The sequence below is a fragment of the Micromys minutus genome, assembly GCF_963924665.1.
Source record: "Micromys minutus genome assembly, chromosome: 10".
Classification (NCBI taxonomy): Eukaryota; Metazoa; Chordata; class Mammalia; order Rodentia; family Muridae; genus Micromys; species Micromys minutus.
Window position 1 is genome coordinate 60,618,032 of NC_137979.1, and position 21,035 is coordinate 60,639,066.

Below are 21,035 nucleotides of genomic sequence, written 5' to 3' on the forward strand. Positions count from 1 at the left end.
GTGTGTGTGTCGCATGCGCACACACATTTCTCTAGGAATGGGTTCTCTCTGTCCTTTATGTGGGTCCCAGTGATCAACTCAGATCATCAGGCATGGCAGCAAACATCTTGACCCACTGAGCCATCTCGCTGGCCCCAAACCATGGATTTTAGCCAGGGAAGACCATCTCAGAATTTCTGTGGAGAATAACTCTCAGAGGAGAGAATGCTGTGGCCGAGAATTTGTTGGCTGTTCTTCCTGCTGCCTCTCATGCCATTAACATGTGACTTCCCCTCAGCTTTGTGACAACCACCTTTGCAATGGAGGCCATGGCTGCAGCCAATGCCCAGCTCCGCTGGAAGAGGATGGAGATCCACAAGGTGCGTGCATTGTCCTCGTCCACAAGGTGGTGCCTCTGTTGAGTTGTGCACACAGGCTCTGTAGGCCTGCCCAGCAGCCCTGGCCCAAGATTTAGCTTCAGTGAAGTGGCCATCTATAGCTCAAAGGACACACGTAGCGGCTGCTGCCTTAGCATTGCAACCTTGGTCCCTGACATGTCACCCAGAGCTCACGCATTCATTCTGAACCTCTGTCTCAGAGACGCTCCTGTCTCCATCTTCTGATGGGACAGGACACAAAGGGCCTCCAAGGGTCACCTTCTGGAAGGAATGAGCAAGGAAGGGCCAGTGTCAGCTGGGGTTTCTTAATGTTGCACTCTCTCCTCTCTTATCCTCCTCATCCATCTTATTGTCTACCAGGAAGAGGATGACGAAGACTCGTCCACAGCCTCAGACAGTGACCTCCTCAGCCAAGACAACTATGAGAGGGCAGAGAAACGCCCCATCCTGTCTGTGCGTAAGTCTGGGGCTGCTGACCAGCAGGGCTCCCTGTCTTTGTAGAGAGGTTCCTAGGGAGTTTCTCTGCAGACAGGCTCTGAAGTGTCAGTTTTGAAGGCAGTGGTGTAGGGATCCCGAGTGCAGGCCTAGCCTCTGCTGGCTACACCTCTGCCTCCTGTGGATAGATTGGCACATTACCTAAGCTCTGTGCCTCAGTTCCCGCCCTTCTACGGTTACTGAAATAATCAGGGTCTGCCTACGTCCACGTGCTTCTCTGGCTTCATATCTCATACCCCCACCCCTACCCAAAACACACACACACACACACACACACACACACACACACATATACCCTTACCTCACTGTATGGCCTGTGCTGGCCAGAGTTAGGGGCACCTGCTGTTCCCATAAGGAGCATGCCTGAATTCTCTTTAGACTTGGGGATGGGGGTACAGCTTGCTGGTTATACACTTCCCCAGTGTGCCCTGAGCTCAGACTTCATCCCCATACACACAAATAACTAAATAAATTAAGAAGACTTTAAACGCTTGAAACAAGAAATGTTAGAAGGAAGATTAAAACTGCTGGGGAAGTGTAGGTTTCAAAAGTTGACGAAGCTTGATGGTATAGTTGTTCTTGAGGATTCCCAGAGTTCAAGCACCCCCTCAGGGCTCTTCTGGTAAACAAACCGTTGCCCCGTCTGTTCCTGCCCTACAGAGAGACGCTCATCAGCCAACCTTTTTGAAATCACAGACCGGGTGGAAATGGGACAGATGGCCTCCATGTTCTTCAATAAAGGTAACAGTCATTCTGGGAAGTGTGCGGAACGGGTGGGTGGGCGAGAGCTGAGCAGCCATCTTTCTGAGAGCCCCGGCCAGCTTTCCACAGCTTTCCATCGCCTTCCTGGGGTTCCTTCCTTGCACACTGGCCTGAAGAGTAAAGAGTAAGGCTCATCCATTGGACTAGGTCAGGAGTCCCGTGTCCTCGCCTTCCAGCTAAAGGAGCCAGTGACACACAGCCATCTGTCCCCTCTCCGCCAGCAGAGGGAGCTAGAAGCCCACATCCTTGTTGTCCAGCGACAATCAAGCACTGGAGAGCTGAGGCAACATGTGCCTTCCGGGCTCTGCTTGTTCCTGGCTGGCATTTGCTGCAACCTGCAGGTGCCCACCTGACTCCAGGATCTGCCAGGGATAGCCTTTTCTGCCTCCGTGGTAAATCTTATTTTTTTTAGAAACTGAGCTGTTGCTGTAAGTTTACTATTTAGTGACCAAACGTTTGCTATCCCTGCTTCCGCAAGCATGGAAAGCTGTCTTAGAAAATTTTATGCCCCTTGACCAAAGCCTCCCCATTTGCCAAGTGTCATCTCTGTCAGTTCTGGTCTTGAGCGTGGCTGTGGAGTGAGGGGAGGACTGCAGAAATCTGCTTGACTTGGAACCGGACACCAGGTGCTCATTCAGGGTGCAGGTCGGTGACTGGTCCAGGGAGGGTGATTGGGCACAGGCTGGCTGCAGCCGGCTCCATTCTCCTCTCCGGGCCAGCCTAATAAAGGTTTGCATGATTCATCAAAGCCAGCGTGGCTGTGTTGAGGCCACATTTGTGCCTTTGTCCCCTTCTGTCACTGGCCCCCCACAAGGGGGAGCACATAAACATCTCAGAGTTCTCCAAATTCAAGGTTGAAAAACCCGACTGTGCTTCAGTGGGAGAACACGCATGCACACGCATGGGAGCACACACGTTCTAACCAGCCTGCTAGTCGGTGTGTTCTGTAGCCTGTCCTGATTTCTGTTCTTGTGTGTGTGTGTGCGTGTGTGTGTGTGTGTGTGCCCACGTGACACATATACTTGTGTGTAGATGCCCAAGGCTGACGTCAGGGTCTTCCCCCTCCATCTTCCGTACTTTTTGAGAAAAGATTTTGCACTGAACCTGGGGGGGGCTCACTGATTCAGCAAGGCTGACTAGCCAATCTCATCCCCAGTGCTAGGATTACAGGAGACTGGCTTTTTTATGGGGTGCTGGAGAGCCAAACTCAGGTCCCCATGTTCCTGCCCTGATTTCTATGCACCAGTGGCTTGTATTATCTTGTCTACCCACATCTCATAAAAATTAGCACATTCATGTGGGGTCAGCCCCAGCCATGGAAGAGCCCCCCTGGACCTACTGCAGGACTTGTCAGGCCTGGCACAGGTAACATTGGGCTGGCAACCCTTTGTGACGGCAGCTGGTCCTGAGCATACCGGACGGCGAGACAGCGTTTCTAGCTCCTAGTTCCAGAGCCCACCCTGCTCTGCTCTGTTCAATAACTTAGACCGCCAGGTTGTTCCATCACCTGTGGCCGAGCTGCACCCTCCACAAAAGACTCCCCAGGGCTCCACACTCATTTCTTGTCATCAGAAATACCAGACCCAGACATTAATGTCCTCTCGGGAAGCTCATTGATCCTTCTACTTTATGTCTAGTAATGAAATTTTATTGATCAAGGAGGGCTGACAGCAGTTCATAAACAGCTAACACTGTAGCCGTCAGCGGGTGGCAGAAAGCGGCTGGAGGCAGTAATGCCTTCCCACTGAGAGGGTTGGTATCAGAGAGGAAAGCTGGGCTGGAGTGGCCTGTACCTAGAACAGGTCATGGGTGACAGACAGCCCCAGGAGCTTCAAGCCACATCAAAGCCAGTTCTTACATGTCAGGAAAGGGTAGGACACCTGTCATTTAAAAAGCACGTGCTGTGCCCTTGTGGGTTGGTTTTTTTTTTTTTTTTTTTTTTTTTTTAATTCTAGTTTCCTGGCCAGAATTTTCTCAGGATTCTGAGGAGCAGAGCTGACCTCACATAGCCCAGGCTTTCCCCTGGGGACCTGTAGGCTGTTCTGAGCCACCAGGATTAGAAGGGAACTGTCACTTTGTTTTTCTGCCTGTTCTCAGAGAAACCGGCAGCCTGACCTCGGGAACTTGAGCACTTAGTCCAAAGGCAAGTTTGGAGTTGGTTTGTCTGGATTCGTGGCCCTTGGGTGTTAGCCCCAGCTACCTGAGCCTAAGCTTCTACAGGGCAGTGACTGGATCTTTGAACTCAGATCCATTTGTTTATTTGTCAACACTATTTATTTATTTTGTTTGGGGGTGGGGCTCAGGGCAACCTGCCGAGGTTGGTTCTCTCCTTCTATCATGCAGACTTCAGGGACTAACCTCAGATTACCAGGCATGGCAGCAAACGCCTTCACCCACTGAGCCATCTCTCTGGGCCTGCCAGTGTAGATTTGATTCCTCTCTCTGATCTTCAGGTTCAACAAATCTCTCAGGCACCAGTCCCAAGCTGATGCATCTCCTGCCAACCTCACAGTTTAGCCAGCCAGAATAAGAAACAGGAATTTGGGGTCATTTTTTTTTCCCACTTTTTGTAGAAGGCAAATGGCCTGAAGAACTGAGAACAGCGGAAGCAGTAAAGAAAGACTCAGGCGTCAAAAAAGAACGCAAACGTGTCTGCCTCTGGCTCCCTGACCTGTGACTTTGTTGCTTTCAGTGGGGGTCAACTTGTTCTATTTCTGCATCATTACTTACCTGTATGGAGACCTCGCCATCTATGCAGCAGCTGTGCCCGTGTCCCTCATGCAGGTGACCTGGTGAGCATCCCTCATCCTCCGTCCCCATGTTGGTTGCCGGCCCACAAGCCCACTCCACTAGTGGTACAGAGGGTCTCCCATAGAAGCACAGCCCTAAACAAACCCACAGCCTAAGGAATGTCACACCTCGGGCCCTCTGTCCTCCCACGGCACGTTCTGTATTCCCAGACCTGTGAGCCACTGTGCTGCATGACCAAGTGGGGTTTGTCCTAAGAGGTGGTTTATGGGAAGTGGGAGCCTCAGCCCCACGGACTCCCCCTGCCCATGCTGAGCCCGGTTTGCTGTTGCTTTCCTCAGCAGTGTCTCTGGAAATGACTCTTGTGGCGTGGATACAGACGCCAAATACAACGACACTGATCTGTGCTGGGGGCCCCTGCGCCGGGTGGATGTCTACCGGATCTATCTGGTAAGTGTCCTCTCCCGGGCTGGGGCACGCAAGGCCAGTGTGAGCAGAGGAAAGCATTCAAATGCCTTTCTTCCTGGCTCAGTCCTTTGTCCAGAGAGGAGTCCTGCACTCTGCCATACTCGGGCTCAGGAGTCTTGGCCGCCGAGTCACATGTGGCATGGAATGGACCTCCAGGTTCAGGCTAGCAGGTTTTTGTGAGCTTATGCAGTTTGAGGGGGTATTCTGCAAAGGCCTTATGTTCCGGAGACTTCCCATGTCTTGACCTTAATCCAGGCCAGCGAGGTACACACAAGCAGGTATTAGGTTTTGTGACAGGGTAGATAAGACCAGCCATCTTACAGCTGACCTGACCCTTACCATAGACAGCCTGCTCAGGCAGGTTGGGCTCAGCCCAGCCTTCTTCCTATCTTCCCACAGATGAGGGAAGAAGATGAATTGCCTGCCTTACTCTTGATTGCTTCGTGCTGTGGTACGGTGGGGGTGGAGCTGACTAATACACTAGACAGGACTCAGATAATAGGACGACACAGCACTATAGGCCATTTGTCTCTGCCTGCTTTCAGAGGCGGGCTCGGAAACACCTCCCTACAGCCTTTGCATCCTCTCTTAGTACTTTGTGCCCCCGCTTGGTTCTTCTCAGCCCTGGCATGTGGTCAGGTGTACTGGGATCTGCTCAGTCCTGGCCATGGCTGCCGTGCAGATGTGAAGGGCCGAGGAGAGAGTAGGGTCTTTCTGCTAGTGGCCTCTTGACTTGTTTCGTCTCCATCCTGACTCGGGGTTCCATGGCCTCTGTCAGCTGTGTTGCTGTGGTCTGGATTTATTAACCCTAAGGACCACTGAGTGGGTTTTATCTTTCTGGCCAAGTAGACACCTGAAGGAACCTTGAGGCTTGGGGCTCAGGAGCAGAATTGTCTGTATCTGTAGCTATCACTCCATGGTCTGTGACACCTCTGGGGCATGACGCCCTGGCCAGGACTCTGTGTACTCAAAGAATTTCATCCCTGACTCTGTTCTCAAAAGTCGACAGGTATTTGATAGCAAAAACCTCGACAGCCTTGGGAGTGGGCACATGAACCCACCAGGCAGGCAGGGGCCAAGGCTTTGTTAGCCTCTTAGCATTTCAGCATTCCATGATTGAGAAAAAAGTATTCATTAAGACCCCTGAATCTGCTCCTCCTCAGGTGTGAGCGGGAGACAGAGGAAGGTGTCTGGGTGTTCCAGGGAGAAACAACAGGAGCGGGGCTCTGATGGGTTCTCACAAGGGGAGACCACCACAGTCCTCAGCCTCCACCTGGTATACTCCCCAGCCCACAGCATCGTCCACACTGAGCAATATTGGTCACTGCCATTTGTTTGGTGAATTATTCAGAAGCATTGTTATTGCTGTGGTAAATTGTGCCTTCAGTCTTTTCTCTAAATCTTCCATATGATGGAAGCCTCCCTTCCCGAGTCTCAATAACTCTGACGGAACAGAGGGACTCCTTCGGGATAGCAGACAGGCATTAATTACTGCCTTCATCTCCCAGATGCTGTGCTTATAACTCAGGGAGCTAACTGTCCTGGTGCCTGCAGGCAGTCCGGGCCTGAGAGGCCAAGCCTTCAGAGTAGGAAGGGGAAGATTAGCGGCCCCCAGGAGCATGCTTTCTGGGCAGTAGGCGTGATCAGAAGCAGAGCCCCAGCCTGCCCAGAGCCTTCAGTTGATTGCATGCGCCTTCCCAGCTCAGAGGGCTGCCCGTTCAGGACTCAGCTTGGACGTTGCTTTGCAGCTTTGCACGCGGCTCCCAGGGCCTGTGGTCCAGTAAAGCTGTTTAGCCTCCTGACACCAAGTACCAGGGATTGTCTGTCTGTCTGTCTGCCCCCACCTCATACCCAACTCTACCGAGGAGCAAGAGAAAAGATAGCAAAAATGCTGGCGTCTTTCCCTAGGCTCCAGTCTCCTGACAGATGATTGGGGCATCTTTCCCTCCCAAATGAGGGGAGGTAGACCCTAGCAAGTAGCCTCTTTGGATCTCAGAAGTAGGTCCAACATCCTGTAACCTGGCCTCTTTGCCATTCAAATTCAAGAGTTTGAATTTGAATTCGGCTGTTCCTTCCAAGGCTCTAGCATGCCTCTCGCCACTGACTGGTCTGATTTTGCTGTTCATTGAGGTCCACCCAAAATGTTAGCAGGTCACAAGCCGGTGGGAGTAGGCTGAGAGCATCTTCCCACTCCACATATAAATCACCTCAGGTAAACGATGCCATCCCAGGCCTGCATCTTTAAAGGGATTTAGGAATAACTGCCTTCATTGCTGTTCTGGAACACTGTTTGTGGGATAAAGAAACAGGCTTTTATACTGTGGCTTAATTTACAGAGAGTCCTCTGAAAACCAGCTCAGGAAAGCCCCTGAGAAGCCCACAAAGAATGAGAATAGGCAGGCTAATATCTACCTCTGAGGCTGGCCTGTGAGTAACATCATGATTACATCAAGAAGAAAGCCTTCCCACCAGCAGCCACCAGTTTCTTCCCAAAGCCTCTTCCCTTAACAGACAGAAAGTTCCTCCTCCCTTCCCATTGTCCATGGCTCTTCTCGTGATTCCCAGTGTGGGTGATGAGTCGGTTTCTCCTTCTTCATCCCTGTGTTAGCCTTAGAACACGGTGCTGGCAATGCCAAGAGCCCTGAGTCACCCGCTGCTTCGAGTGTGCTCTCAGGTGTCCTCACATGCTGCCACAGGAGTGGCCTGTGGGTTCCTGTTAGTGCCCGTGAGCATTAACAGGCTCTGCTTCTGTTGTCTTTGTATCGGGATCTCTGCAGCTCCACCCCTCCCCCCACAGACCATCACGGGTCAGTGGAGACTCCCTAAGAGCCGAAAGCTGGCAGCATCCGCAGCGTACAGGTGGGCAGATGCTGCCGGGTCACGAGCAGACCAACAGGCACCACCCCAACAGAGCCAGAGCGCAGATGGCAGAGCGGAGCTTAGCCTGCTGGAGACCCAGCCACAAACTGGCCATGTTGAACAGGGGGCCTTTATTGGCCATCTTGGGACAGGACAAGGTGACCTCAGTTTGTTGTTGTGAGATCCTCCTTTGGGGCACAGGTGACTGGGAGGAGATGCAGTCTATTTACAACCAGCAGATACCTCGCCTGTCTTTGTGGGTGAGGGGTATCTTCCCCAGACCCCCTCCAGATACCTCCTCGAGGAAAAGCAAGACTGCTTGCCAGTCACCCTGCTAGGTTACATTAGAGGGTTTGTCTCAATAGCCCCGCCCAGGCCCTCTGTCTTCTGATTGCCCCCGAGCTGTACGCTGTCTGTCCTCTGCAACATGGAAAACAGTGGTTGGTTCCTCTTTTCAACCCAAATGTTTCTTCCAAGAATATTGAAGGCACAGACAAACAAGGACAGAACCCTACAGCCCAAGCTCTGAAAGCTCTTCTGTACCCTAGCTCTGCTCTGCTGAGCTCTGCTTGGCTTGCTGAGGCTTGTTCAATGTTGATTTTCAGGGATTGTTTTGTTTTGTTTTGTAGCTAGGGGCTTTTGTAGTGTAAACTATCCTTAAACTCACCATATAACAGAATCTGATCTTAAACTCCTCATCCTCCTGCCTCCACCTCCCGAGTGCTGGGATTACAGGAGTGCGCCACCACACCTCAGGCAGTGTGTTTCCGAGCACTGTTAGCAGCGGCTAACTGTGTGTGTCTGGTTTAGGCCTCCCAGTCATACTGTCAAGGACATTCTGTCATCCCAGAGAATGGCTTCGCAGGGTCCCCAGACTGAGGCAGACAGTCCAGCTCAGTAGGCTGTCCTCAGGGACTCTGGCAGGCTCAGGACAAGTACTCTGTTTCCAGGGCAGCCCTGGCTATTCTGCACAGCTTGGGAAATACCAGTTTGCCAATCCCCAGAGCAGGACCTGTACCGGGGCCTGGGCTGCAGTGGCCTGACTTTCCTGTGGATTCTGAGGCGTTCTTTCTCTCTAGATGCCACTTGCTCCCCAGAAGCAAAGTGGACTTTTCCTAGTACCTCAAGTAGGGCTGGAAGTGAGAGCCTCTTCCCAAGGACATTCTCTTCCCCTGCCAGAATTGCTTTGTACTTTGTACAGCGGCCATGGTGCCCTGGGGCTGTCTAGCATCTGCTAATAAGTGGGTCACCCCCAGGATCCCTTGAATATTCATCCTCACCCGTTCTGGGGCAGGAGGTGGCCTAGAGGCCTTCAGGACCAGTGAGAATGGAACACTAACAGAAACAAGTAAACCTTGGGAGTAGCAGCAATGTCACAGGACCCAGCCGCTCTCCTGGTCACAGTGCTGCACCTCTAAGCTGTCACTCACTCAGGCCATTTTCTGTGGTGGTGGTGGTGGTGGCTCCAGGGGAAAACAGGTTGACGTTGCCCCCAACTGTAGTGGTGACCCAAGATGGAAAGAGGACTGGGTGATTGCCGGTGCCTGAGGTGGAAGGGCAGTGCGTACAGATTTAGGGTATCTCAGTGACTTCTTAAAAAGACAGAGACCTTATGGGCATAGTGAGGGATGCCCATCTCCCCTCCCTTCCTCCCAGCATGCCTCATTCAGCTCTGCAAACTTGGATTTGTTTCACCCATCCCACTCTCCCCCCACAACCCCCAAAAGGATGCTGCCCACACCGCAGGGGGCCCCACAGGTATGGAGAGTAGGGCAGTCATGACCAGGACCCAGTTCTGTATCTCGGGGGGAGTGGGTCACCCCCAGACCCAGTATATCCCCACTGGTGCTGAACCTTCTGCTTTCATCCCAGGAGTTAGGGGCTCAGAGAAGGAAGGGTGAATTTCTTACCTGCACCCTGCAAGTTCAGATGCCTGCTCTCAGGCCTAATGTGAAGTGAATCCTGTCATCTGGCAGCGGCCATGCTCAGGTTGGAATGATGGATGTGGAAGGATTAACTTGTCTCTTTCCTTCACAAGGGAATCAATAACACAGAAACAGGCCTGTGGTTTCCTTCCCAGAAGTAGCTCTGCATCTCATACAGGAACCGCCTCTTGTGGTTTTGTTTTGTTTATTTATTTGTTTATTTATTTATTTATTTATTTATTTTTCTAGTGTGCTCTCCCCACCCTGTCTCTAAACGATATTCAGATTACCTGTCACTTGCTTCCAGCACTGGCTTGTTTTGTTATCCCCTCTCATGGGACATCATGGACCCTACCAGGCCACTGTCACTCCACTGTTGGTCTCTCAGACCTCCAGATCTCTCTGTTCCTGCTGTCCAGTGTTGCTCCAGACTCACCCTCTCCTTCCTGAGGACACTATAACAACTCCCCTCTCCCCCTTCTCCACTAAGCCCTTTGGGTGTTGGGCCTGAGTGCCCTCCTCCTGCTCAGTGGGAATGCTGTTGTTTTTATTTTTAATGGCACTCTCGGAGACATTGGCTCTGTCCAGTGGCATAAACCCATAATCCATCATGGCCTGTGTCTCCCTGCTGCCACATCCAGTACCTGATTCACCAGCTTGGGGACAGTGTGTGATCCTGGGGCCACCCAGTTGTGGGATGCAGGATCCTGAGACATGGAGCAAGTCTTCTGCCTCAAGTGCTTCCTCACCCAGCCACTCATGAGTTCTGAGTTGGAATCCCTCAGGAGTCAAAGGGGCCACTCAGACACACACACACACACACACACACACACACACACACACACACACACACACACACACACACCCTGCCCCTGTTAGGATGTCTCATGTGTCCCAAATCTGGCTCTTTTGTCTAGAAACTAGTACAGCTTTGCAGACAGCATGTCCCCAGAGTGAGGCAGTTCATTCTGGGGCACCTGGGGAGATAGTGGCTTGCCTTACCTAGCTGTCCTGCTCTTTCTTCTCCCTATTCCCCAGTTCAGGGATGCATTGGAGTGTGGAGACAGGCGTCCTGGTGTCTTACCCCCAACGACTCCCATTACATGAAAACACAAACGTAAAGCAGACCGGAGGAACTGTTAATTGTTTCTTACCTTACAAGAGAATATGCCGTAGTCCCCGACGGATTTAAAATGTCCTGTGAAGACTGAGCTTTGGGAAGTGGAACTTTCAGGACTTATCTCTTGTGTAAAGAGAAACACATTTAGGTACACAGGTACAGAAATTCAAAGCCCAGCTGTGTATCTAGAGAAGCAGGCAGATGCCAGGTCTGGGTGGTCACCATTAAGATCCCACCAAAGGGCAGTCTTGGACATCCCCAGCCGGGCCTACACATGGACCCCTGATCTAGAAAAGTATCCGGAGCCATGGCTTATCCCCACGCCCACACACACACACACACACACACTCACCAGTTTGGTTGGGGAGCTTCTGAGTAGGTCTCTATGGGGAGTGTTTCCCTGCCGAGGGCCTTCTGCACCATGTTTATTCAGTACTGTTTGTGTGCACACTGATCACAGACCCCAAGCTGGACACTTGAACCCTGTTTGTGAGCAGCAAAGTCAGGGAGTGAAGACTTGGTGTGCCGTATTCCCACAGTCATCAGGCTGCCCTTGCCTCTGTGTACGTAGGCACATGTGTGATGTTTCCAGCCTTTCCTGTAGCAGAGCAGAGCCCTGGGCAGCCTCCCAGTCAACCCAGGCCACTCCCTGTTCTGTGTGCCCTCTGCTTCCAGAACTCTCATGGCTGGGCACAGGGCTAAAAATCACTTCTTAACTCTGGTTGCTTGGCTGATTATGTGGTTGTTTAGTTGGTTTAGGTTTTGGGTGAGGTTTTTAGTTTTAATTATGTGTATATGTTGGGGGCAGGGAGTGTGTGTCCGTGTGAGTGCACGTGGTTGTGGATTCCAGAAGACGACACTGAACATCCTGGAGCTGAAGTGACGGGGTTGTAAGCCGCCCAGTGTGGGTGTTGGGCAGTTAACTCCGGTTTTCTGCAAAAACACGTTCTTAACCACCGAGCCATCTCTGCAGCCCTGTTAATTGTTTAAGAGTGCATTCCTATGTCGCCCTGACTGGCTTTGAATTTACTACATTAGCCCAGGTTAGCTTGAATCCATGATCTTCTTGCCTCTACTTCCCAAGTGCTGGTATCAAAAGCATGCGCCATGATACCTGCCTCCTATTTTCTAAGGAAATGTCCTAATTGGTGATTTCAGGTGGGTCCCTAGCCCTTACACACACACCATCTTTATTCTGTAGGGAGAAAAAGCAGTCTCTTAGACCAGCTTACCAAACCTACTAACTAGGATTATACCTATGCCACATTACTCTTCTCTGGGTGTACTCCTTCTGCCCTAGAGATCAGGCCATGACACCTGCTGACCCTGCTGTCTTGGGACTGTTCCTCTGAGCAGTGTCACTCTCTGTTACCAGATGCAGTGTTGTAAGCAGAACCCTTCTAAACCCTGGCTGTCCTCGTCAGGGTCACTATCAATGCAATGCAACACTGTAGCCAAGGGCAGCTTGGAAAGAAAAGGGTTTATCCTGAATCACAGTCCATCCAGGGAAGCCAGGGCAGGAGCCTGGAGGCAGGAGCTAATGCAGAGTCCATGGAGGGACGCTGCTCACTGGCCTGCTCCCATGGCTTGCTCAGCCTGCTTTCTTATAGAATCAGGACCAGCAGTCCAGGGGTGGCACCACCCACAATGGGCTGAGCCCTCCCTCATCAATTACTAATTAAGAAAATGCCCTACAGGCTGCCTACATCCAGATCTTAGGGAAGCTTCTCAGTTGAGGCTCTCTCCTCTCAGATGACTCTAGCCTGTGTCCAGTTGACATAAAACTGTCCAGCACAGTGGCCCTGGGAGCAGCAGTAATTGCTTAATGAGACGAAGCTCTTCCTCTAAAGCACTAAGCGTGCTCCTCCGCATAACTGTGTCCCAGCACTGGCCCTGCACGCTGTCCCCAAAGCAGTCCAGGCGCATTGTGCACATGAGGGCTGGCCCTGCAGAGGCAGAAGGAGCCATAGAACTGGGGGGGGGGGCTGGGGGGGGCTGGAGGCAGCAGAAAGCTGTGGTGCACCAGTGTGAAGGACGAGATGCAGATTAATGATGCCGTGTGATTACTGAGCAGGAGCTGAGGAGATGGAGGACATCTTAATAAGCCTTCAAGCACAGAGGGAGTGTGAATCTAGACTGCAGGGTCACAAGCCGCTCAGGGTGTTCTGTTCCACCTGTGGCAATAGCTTACTTGGACATGGATCAAAAAAAATGGTTCCGAGAAGTCTTGATGGGCCCAGGGCTTGGAGGTCCTGACACCTTATGATAGCCATGTAGCCCCCACACCACTGATGCAGAGTGTGTTTCCCCAACCCCAGCAGCAGGTAGACCCTCTAAGATGTCCCTTCCCCAGATTAGGGACGAGGGCCTTGATGATGCTCCTCAGTGCCTGGTTCCTCGACCGATGACCAACATGCCCGTTATCAAAAACACGAGCTGGCAGAGGAGGCGGGTGGGAGGCAAGATGGAGGTAGATGTTTGCCATGAAAGTCTGGTGGCCTGGGTTTAATTCCTGAGACTTCACATAAAGGTGAAAGGCAAGAAAGGACTCCAGAGTGCTCTTCTGACCTCCACACACATGCTATGGCATGCGCACATAAACACTAATACTTTTTTTTGTAGTTACTATGGTCTTGGCACTCTAGGCTAGAAACAGACCACTTGCCTAGCTTGCAGAAGGCCTTAAGCCTCATCAGACTAACCTAGCAGATGCCTAGGTCTCATGGAGAAAGCCCAGGAATCCGCATTTCACACTGATAACCTTGTCAGCACACAGGCCACTCTGGTCTTCCTCATGGACCTGCTTCCCAAGTACTATCATGGAAGGGGTGGTCAGGGGCTTCCAGTGAAAGGAAAATGGCCAGACCATCCACGGATCCCCAGCCTGGGGTCACTAGTGACACCCTGAAATGTTATTACGGTGCTTCCGTGCCCACAAGGAACAGTATCTGACTGCACAGGCTGTGCCGGGCTCTGTCTACATTCATGGGCGTAAGTCTTCAGAAGGCTGTTGTGTTACCTGAAAGCAACAGGTACCTTTCAGACAGGTACTCTGAGTTTCCTCAGGACTTGCTGCTTGGAGACTGCAGATCCCACAGTTTGCTGGCTCCCCAAGGAGGGTGCCTCCCACTGACAGGCCACTGGGGAGGAAGTTGGGTTGCTAGTGTGATACCACATCCCCAGTTCACAGAGCTCTTTCAGCAGACATCTTGATGTGCTGCCTCCCTCCTCCCTGCCTCCAAGGTTACTCAGTTCCTGGTCTATTTCGAGGTCAGACATCAGCAGGGAAAAAGAGGTAAAACCAGCTTAGCCTGTGTGTTCCTCTCTGCAGGGCTCCCATACCCTGTGCACCTGACTTCTCTCCCTCCCTCCCTCTCTCACTTCCTCTAGCTCCAGCATTCCCTCCTCCATCCCTCTTACCAGGAGAGAGTATAACTAGGGAGGGAGGGTACTGAGCGCTTCTCAAGTGGTCACCTGATACCTCTTGTGGAGCTCAGCATCAGACAGTGAGGCAGCTACAGGAGATCAAGAGCCAGGTCCTGGCCCAAGAGCTCTGGGATTCTAGCTTGCCAGGGAGGTTGGAACAGCCACATACCTGTATTGCCCACCACCAGTTTTACCCGAGCAGGTCCATCCTGACAGAATCAGGTAGCTGGAGTGTATGGGCTTTTTGCCACAGGAGCTGGGGGCTGGATCAATGCCCCAGGGGGGTCCCCGTGCCCTCATTACTCATGACATAGCCTGCCTTTCCTTAGGAATCTCTGATTCTTTGAAGCTGTCAGAACCAAGGTGACCTTCAGCACAGCTCCACAGTGGTTGGAGCCAGCTTTCTGTGCAGTCGCAACATGGCAGTCCTGTTTGCCTTTCCCTGACTTCCAAATTGAGCTCGGGATTTAGTAGTTACAGTGAGGGACAATAACCCAAGTCTGTAAATGCTCAGCAAGTTTTGGGGGTTGTACCTGTCAACTTGGCCCCGAAGAGCTAGAACATAAGCACACTGCTCTCCACTGGTGCTTCTAAATCCTACCACCCTGCACCAAACCCATCCTCGGTTTTAGTTCTGTTCCTGTGATAAAACCACCGAGTCAAAGAAGCAATTTAGAGAACTGAGCATAGTGGCGCGCACCTTTGACCCCAGCCTCCAGGAGGCAGAGGCAGGAGGATCTCTGTAAAGCCAGCCTGCTCTACAAAGAGTTCTGGGACAGCTAGAACTATATAGAGAGACCCTGTCTCAGAAAACAAAAACTTTAAAAAGTGGCTTGGGGGAGAAAGGGTTTATTCAGCTTACAATCTAGATCACAGCCCATCACTTCGGGGAAGTCAAAACAGGAACTTGAAGTCTCTGGTCACATCCATAGTCAAGAGCAGAGAGAGGATGAATGCATGCATGCCTGTTTGTGTCTGGCTCACTTCATTTTCCCAGTCCAGGGCCCCTGCCTAGGGAATGGTACTGCCCACAGGGGACCAGGTTTTTCCATATCAACTCTATTAAGACAGCAATTCACAGACATGCCCATAGGCTAAACTGATGTAGGCAATAATCCCTCACTGAGTCTTCTCAAGTAATTCTAAATTATACAAGTTAACAATTAAACTAACCATTGCATCACTTCCCGGGCTCCTGAGCCCCTTGTCCTGCTTGGACTCAGGGATCCTTTGGGCCTACTGGATCCTTAGGGCCAGCTACTCTTGAATAGCCACTGAACCCAACTCCATATATATTGCTGGCTCTTCTTTTCCTCATGGGACAGCATCCTGTGGTCCTCACTACCAGGACAGAGACTTCCTCAGCAGGGGCTAGAACATCTTTGGGGAGCAATTAAAAGCCACCGTCCACATGTTTGGAAGTTGCAGGTCCCACCTGTGCTCCCCTGCCAGCTCCCCTCTGCCCCCCTGACCTGCCAACAGGGAGTTAAGAGCGCAGTCACCTCCAAAGTCAGTGCTGTTCCTCTAGGCTGAGCTCTTGGCCTCCACTACCACAGCCAGTTGTACGTATATATGCATGTCCATTTGTGTACACACAGGCATGCACGCCTGCAGCCTGCCCTGCCATAACTCCCAGTTCCATCTGTTCAGCTGGGCCTGGTGTTGCTGGGTCCCACCCCTGCCTCACTTGTGAGCAGACAGCCATCCATTAAAAGCCCTGATGACTTACAGTCATTAAGTGAATGACTGTGTGGGTTTTCCACAATATTTATCTTTTCCCCCAAACCACAAAGGTTGTAGCTCTGGCATCAGATTCTTGGAACTCTGCCCACTACTGGGCGCCATCTGGTCTGTCAGCTGAGAAAGACCACACAGGCGTGCAGGCATGTCCCCAAATGCCAGGGCCAGAGAAACAATAGCTGTGCCAGGCTAAGAGCATCCCACCTGTCCAGTCCTCCCGAAGGGAGCGAGGTCTGAGGAGAGGAGAGGGCCAGTGGAAGAACTGGCCCTTGTGGGAGGCACTTGAGAGCTCTAAGCAGGAAATAGGCTTCGAATACAGCTGACCTGGGCTCTAATCCCAGATACAGCTAAGTAATTGAGATTTTGGACAAAGCTTTTAATCCCTCTCAACACCTGTTTTCTGAAGTGGAAACAGTAGCCTGGATTAGAAAGAGGTCCCACCTGGGAGGCCTCCAAAGCTCTGGTTCACCTGCCAGCTCTCAAAGCCCTTCCTCCTGCTCCCAAACCCAAGCTTCTCTAGAGTAATAGGTGGCAGCCACACACGAAAGCTCTGGGCAGAAAGAGTGCCAACAGCACCTCTCAGAATGCAGCCCCAGAAACACCTCCCTTCTGCAGGCCTCTTAGCCACTGGGGATGCTGCCTGTAGCAAGCGTTGTGCCTTGCCCTGGTTTTAAAGGTCAGACCAGGTGGGTTGGTGGTGTGACATTGAGTCAGCTGCCAGGGACTGTGGACTGTGTTCTGAGCAGATATGGTCCTCCTTTGAGGGGGGATGGATGTGGAATTTCTGGACCATCAGCTTGGTGCTGTAGGTGCCCTTCACAGTGTCCTCCCAGATTGCTTGGGGTGACTTTCTTCCTCTTTACCACTTGTCCCCTCATATAGAGGTCAGGGAGACTTGGGCTTGTTCACAGGGAAACTTCCAGAAGCAATGGGAAAGCATTTCTTAGGTTCACTTTTGGATGTTTGTCTCACCCCAGGTCTCTTATCAAAGGTTCTGCCCCCTGTCCTTGCAATTTGTTTTTATTATTTGTTGTGTGTGTGTGTGTGTGTGAGAGAGAGAGAGAGAGAGAGAGAGCATTGCACACATCTGCAAGTGCCTATAGAGGCCAGAGGTATCTGATACCCCAGAGCTGGAGTTACGGGTGGTTGGTTGTTTGGTTTGCATCCAAGGGCATCAGTAAGGCTCCACCACGAGTCTTTAGTCAGTGCCTCAGTACCTCACCTAAGTGGGGACTGGAAGAGGGTCAGGAAGTGACTCAGAGCGTGAACTGCATGGGTTCCTCCTCCTGTTCATATACTGGTGACTATGAGAAGGGAAACAGGCCAGGGTGGGGTGGCTCAGCAGCCCAGGCACTTGCTATACAAGACTGCCACCTGAGCTTGGTCCCCAGGACCTCTACACCTGTGACATGGCACCAAAGCAAATAAACAAGTAATGAAGTAAATGAATGAACTCGAGGGTGAGCAGCCGCTAAGAGCTGTGCTGTTTTTCCGAGGATCTGAGCTTGACTCCTGGCATTCATGTTAGGTAACTCAAGCTCCGGGGGATCGGATACCTCTGGCCTCCGTGGGCACTTGCACATGTGTCCACAGACACACACAATTGAAAGGAATAAAAATAGGTTGCAACGAATGGGGGCAGAAAGTTCGGTAAGGGATCTAGGGTGAGGCAAACATTCAAAAAGTGGCCCTAAAAACTGCTTTCCAGTCGCTTCTAGAAGTTTCCCTGTGGACAGGTCCACACCTTCAAGGAGGCAGTGGTCATGAAGGAGCTGCTCCTGAGGTCCCCATGGTCCACGGCTCCTAAGGCAAAGCAGGCTCCCCAGCTTCAGGTGGAATGTCATTTCCCCCATCTTAAAGAATGCCCTGGCATCGGCCGTTCTGACCCTGTACCAGACACTTCAAACAGGTTTCCAGCATCCTCCTTAACCTTAGCTACCCAGCTGAAACCACATGACCCTCCTGACCAGCTCCTGATTGTTAGACTACTGCTGGATAGTGACGGGAGGCCCCGTTGTCCATCCCGTTCTGCAGCTCAGTGCTCCCTCCTCTTGGACTTTTTACCTTTCGGCCCATTATTACCACCTTCGAGGCCTCAGCGTCCTCAGCGTCCTCCAGCCAGCCACAGGCATTTCCCCTCCTGACTCTTCAAAGCCAGAGTGCAGCAGCAGGGTAGGTTTTCTACCAAAGGGTGTGGCAAAACAAAAGCAAGGTTTGACCAGCAGTGGTCAGGTGGCACAGGTAGCACAGGATGCCCCTTTGGAATGGGCTGGGCATCAGCTTGCGTTACCATCAGTCTATTCTGCGTGCATCCTTCTTGGCACTGACTAGGATAGGGCAAGGCCCTGAGACATAGCCTCTGTCAAGTAGTGTGTTCTGCCGGGGACAGGTTGATGCCAGTCACTGCTAGGAGGGCTCAGTGTACTGAAAGAGATGCTCCAACCTCCTCCGCCTGCCTCATTTTCCCTGCACCACAGAAACTAAAGGGTCAGTGAGGAAGACTTTATAGCGTCTCCGCTGTGATCGGGTTAGTGCCGAGCCCTGCCCTGACAGGGGCAGTTTCTCCTTCCCGACCTCTAGCTCTGCCTGCCCACCCCTGGGCTGATCCTTATCAGGGTCACAGTTCACCCTCTGTCCCAGGGAAGGTCACTTTTGGTTTGGTATAAAAAAGCCCTCCTCTCCACAACATAAAGCTCTTGTCCTAGAATTTTGGCGAATGCGTCGTGACAGCAGTTGACTGGGCTGGGCATTTTTGACAGGGTTTCCAGTGTAGCGTCTGCTTCTTCACTGACGGTCATCTGCGTGGTGGTTGGCCCTCTGCTGCATGATCAGAAGTACTTGAACTCTCATGAGTATTTGGACTATTATTAAACTCACGTGGGCAATAAAAATAAAATAACATGTGGCAGAGGGGTAGTGTGTGTAGATATAGTCCCAGCTACTCAAGAGGCCAGAGCAGGAAGATCATTTACAAGAAGAGAGACATGGCGAGATTCCGTCTCAAAGAAAAACAAATGAACAGTGTTGACAGAGCCTCCTTTGCATGCAGCTGGCCTTGGCAGTGCCATAGTCCCGTACCTGGGATGTTTGGAGAGTGAATGTCCTACTTAGGGTCATTCTTGCTATGATGCAACACCATGACCAAGGTGGCCTGCTTTCTTATCGAACCCAGGACCACCAGTCTACTGGTGGCACCACACATAACGGACTGGGCCCTTCATCTTCATCTTTCTCAACATTACTGTCTCCAAAACAACCTGGTCAGGTATCAGAGCAATGCTACACTCTTCTGGTACCAACTTCTGCCTGTCTGATTACTACTGCTGTGATGAAACACCATGACCAAGTTTGGGGAGGAAAGGGTTTATTTCAGTTTACACATCCAGGTAAAGATCTGTCACTTAAGGGAGGCAGGAGCTGATGCAGAGGCCATGGAGGATGCTGCTTACTGGCTTTCTCCCCATGGCTTGCTCAGGCTGCTTTCCTATAGGACCACCAGCTTAGGATGGCCCCACCCACCGTGGGCTGGGTCCTCCCCAATCGATCAGTAATTGAGAAACGCCCTACGATGTACTTTGAGAAGCTGAGCCACCCCACAGACCTGGCTCAGCAAGGACATCCTGACCCCTACCCCATCTCAGCTCTCTGAACTCAGTGCCCCTTTGCGCCCCGACTCAGAGCCCACCTGCCTGCTATACACGAGGCCCCAGAAGTTGCGATCCAGTTAGGCAAAGAAATGTTCACAGCCACTTGAGAAATAAAAATAGAATCCTCGAGCATCTCTTCACTACGTGTCAAGGACATGTTGCAAGTTCAGTTAGGGATGGGCTCGTGCCAGGATGCTCTTAACCCCAATTAGCTTTTAACCCCTAGCACTCAACAGGAGCAGCCCTGCAAGCTTGGCATCCCTCCCTCTCTCATCTGAAATACCCTCCAGGATCAATACAGACAGCTCAGCTGTGCACTTGGCACGTGGCCATCGCCACTTGAACCCACTCCTCCTGGCCTCAGATGCTCTCTTATGCTTGTGAATTCTGCCCTCGGCCCTTGCAGATCCTGTGTGTTTAGGAAAGCCCTGGTACTCAGTGCTACCACAGTGAGGTTTCTAAGAAGTTCCTTTATCACCCATGCTGAGTTAACAGGGAAAGCGAAGACACCAACCAGCCCTGGAGCAGGAAGGCTGGGAGTAGAGCCTGTTGGTCTTTTGTGTTGAGACCCCATGCGCAGACATGGGGGATGGAAAGTGCTGGAACCTTGAGAGCTGTATCCCCCTCTTCTGCCGGTACCATAAGCAAACAGAAAACTCACCTTTAGAGGCATGTAAATAAACAGGCACCTGAACTGCCCACTTGGTGAGGAGGTTGCTCAGTGCTCCATGTCAGGGCACATAAGGGCCAGCAGGGTCCTTCACACCCAGTCAGTCCCAAGCCTTCCGTGGGAATGCAGGATACCTCGTGAGCATGCCATTCTGGAATTTCCTACACCATCTGTCGTGTGCATGCACAGAGATGGCAGGGATGGGAAGGACCCTCCCTGGCTGGCTGGACAGGGGCTGACTCCTGCCTCTGAGTGTTTCCCATCATCTCCTTGCCAGAACTGAAGATCTGCATCAGAAGCTGCAGGCCGCCTCTCCTCTTAGCAAGGGAGAGATGACAAGCAGGTTTAGGGGTGGCTTTCTTCATGAAGAGCTGATGGCTGGGCCTGTGACTGGGAATCAATCCTACCAAGATGTCGGTGCTTCAGAAAGACCACAACCCCTTTGAAGGCTTTAGTTCTTTAGGGTTTCAGAGATGTCACCTCTTCTCGGGACCACCGTAGAGTACCATTTGGTGACTGTACTGATGGCAAGAGCCAAGTGCCAGGCTCCTCTCTTTCACACCCTGACCCTTCCCTCAATTCTGAGGTGGACCCAAGGGCCTTGCAAACACACTCCCATTGAGCCACACCCCCAGTGCTCCAAACTGTGTTGAGAAGGAGATTCCCCTCCCCAGCACAGTGTTTGGATTTTTCAACAGAGCAGGTGTACTTCTGCATAGCTGCCTGGCAAGAAGGCTATAGGGTGGGGATGGGGTTACAAAAAAAAAATGAGCAAACCAGGGATGCCCCTCGCCCTGC

General features: G+C 51.8%; 1 protein-coding gene across 2 annotated transcripts in view; it reads left to right on the plus strand.

Moving 5' to 3' along the window:
* TMEM104 (transmembrane protein 104) overlaps window positions 1-21,035 on the plus strand; it is a 54,525-nt gene that overhangs the window by 11,144 nt on the left and 22,346 nt on the right. Inside the window, exons 4-8 of one of the 2 annotated variants that reach the window (XM_080922662.1) lie at window positions 278-359; window positions 738-834; window positions 1,533-1,613; window positions 4,327-4,426; window positions 4,724-4,832. In XM_080922662.1, coding sequence (XP_080778788.1) covers window positions 278-359; window positions 738-834; window positions 1,533-1,613; window positions 4,327-4,426; window positions 4,724-4,832 — 469 coding nt within the window. The remainder of the gene's footprint in view (window positions 1-277; window positions 360-737; window positions 835-1,532; window positions 1,614-4,326; window positions 4,427-4,723; window positions 4,833-21,035) is intronic. The other variant, XM_080922663.1, reaches the window with a different exon arrangement.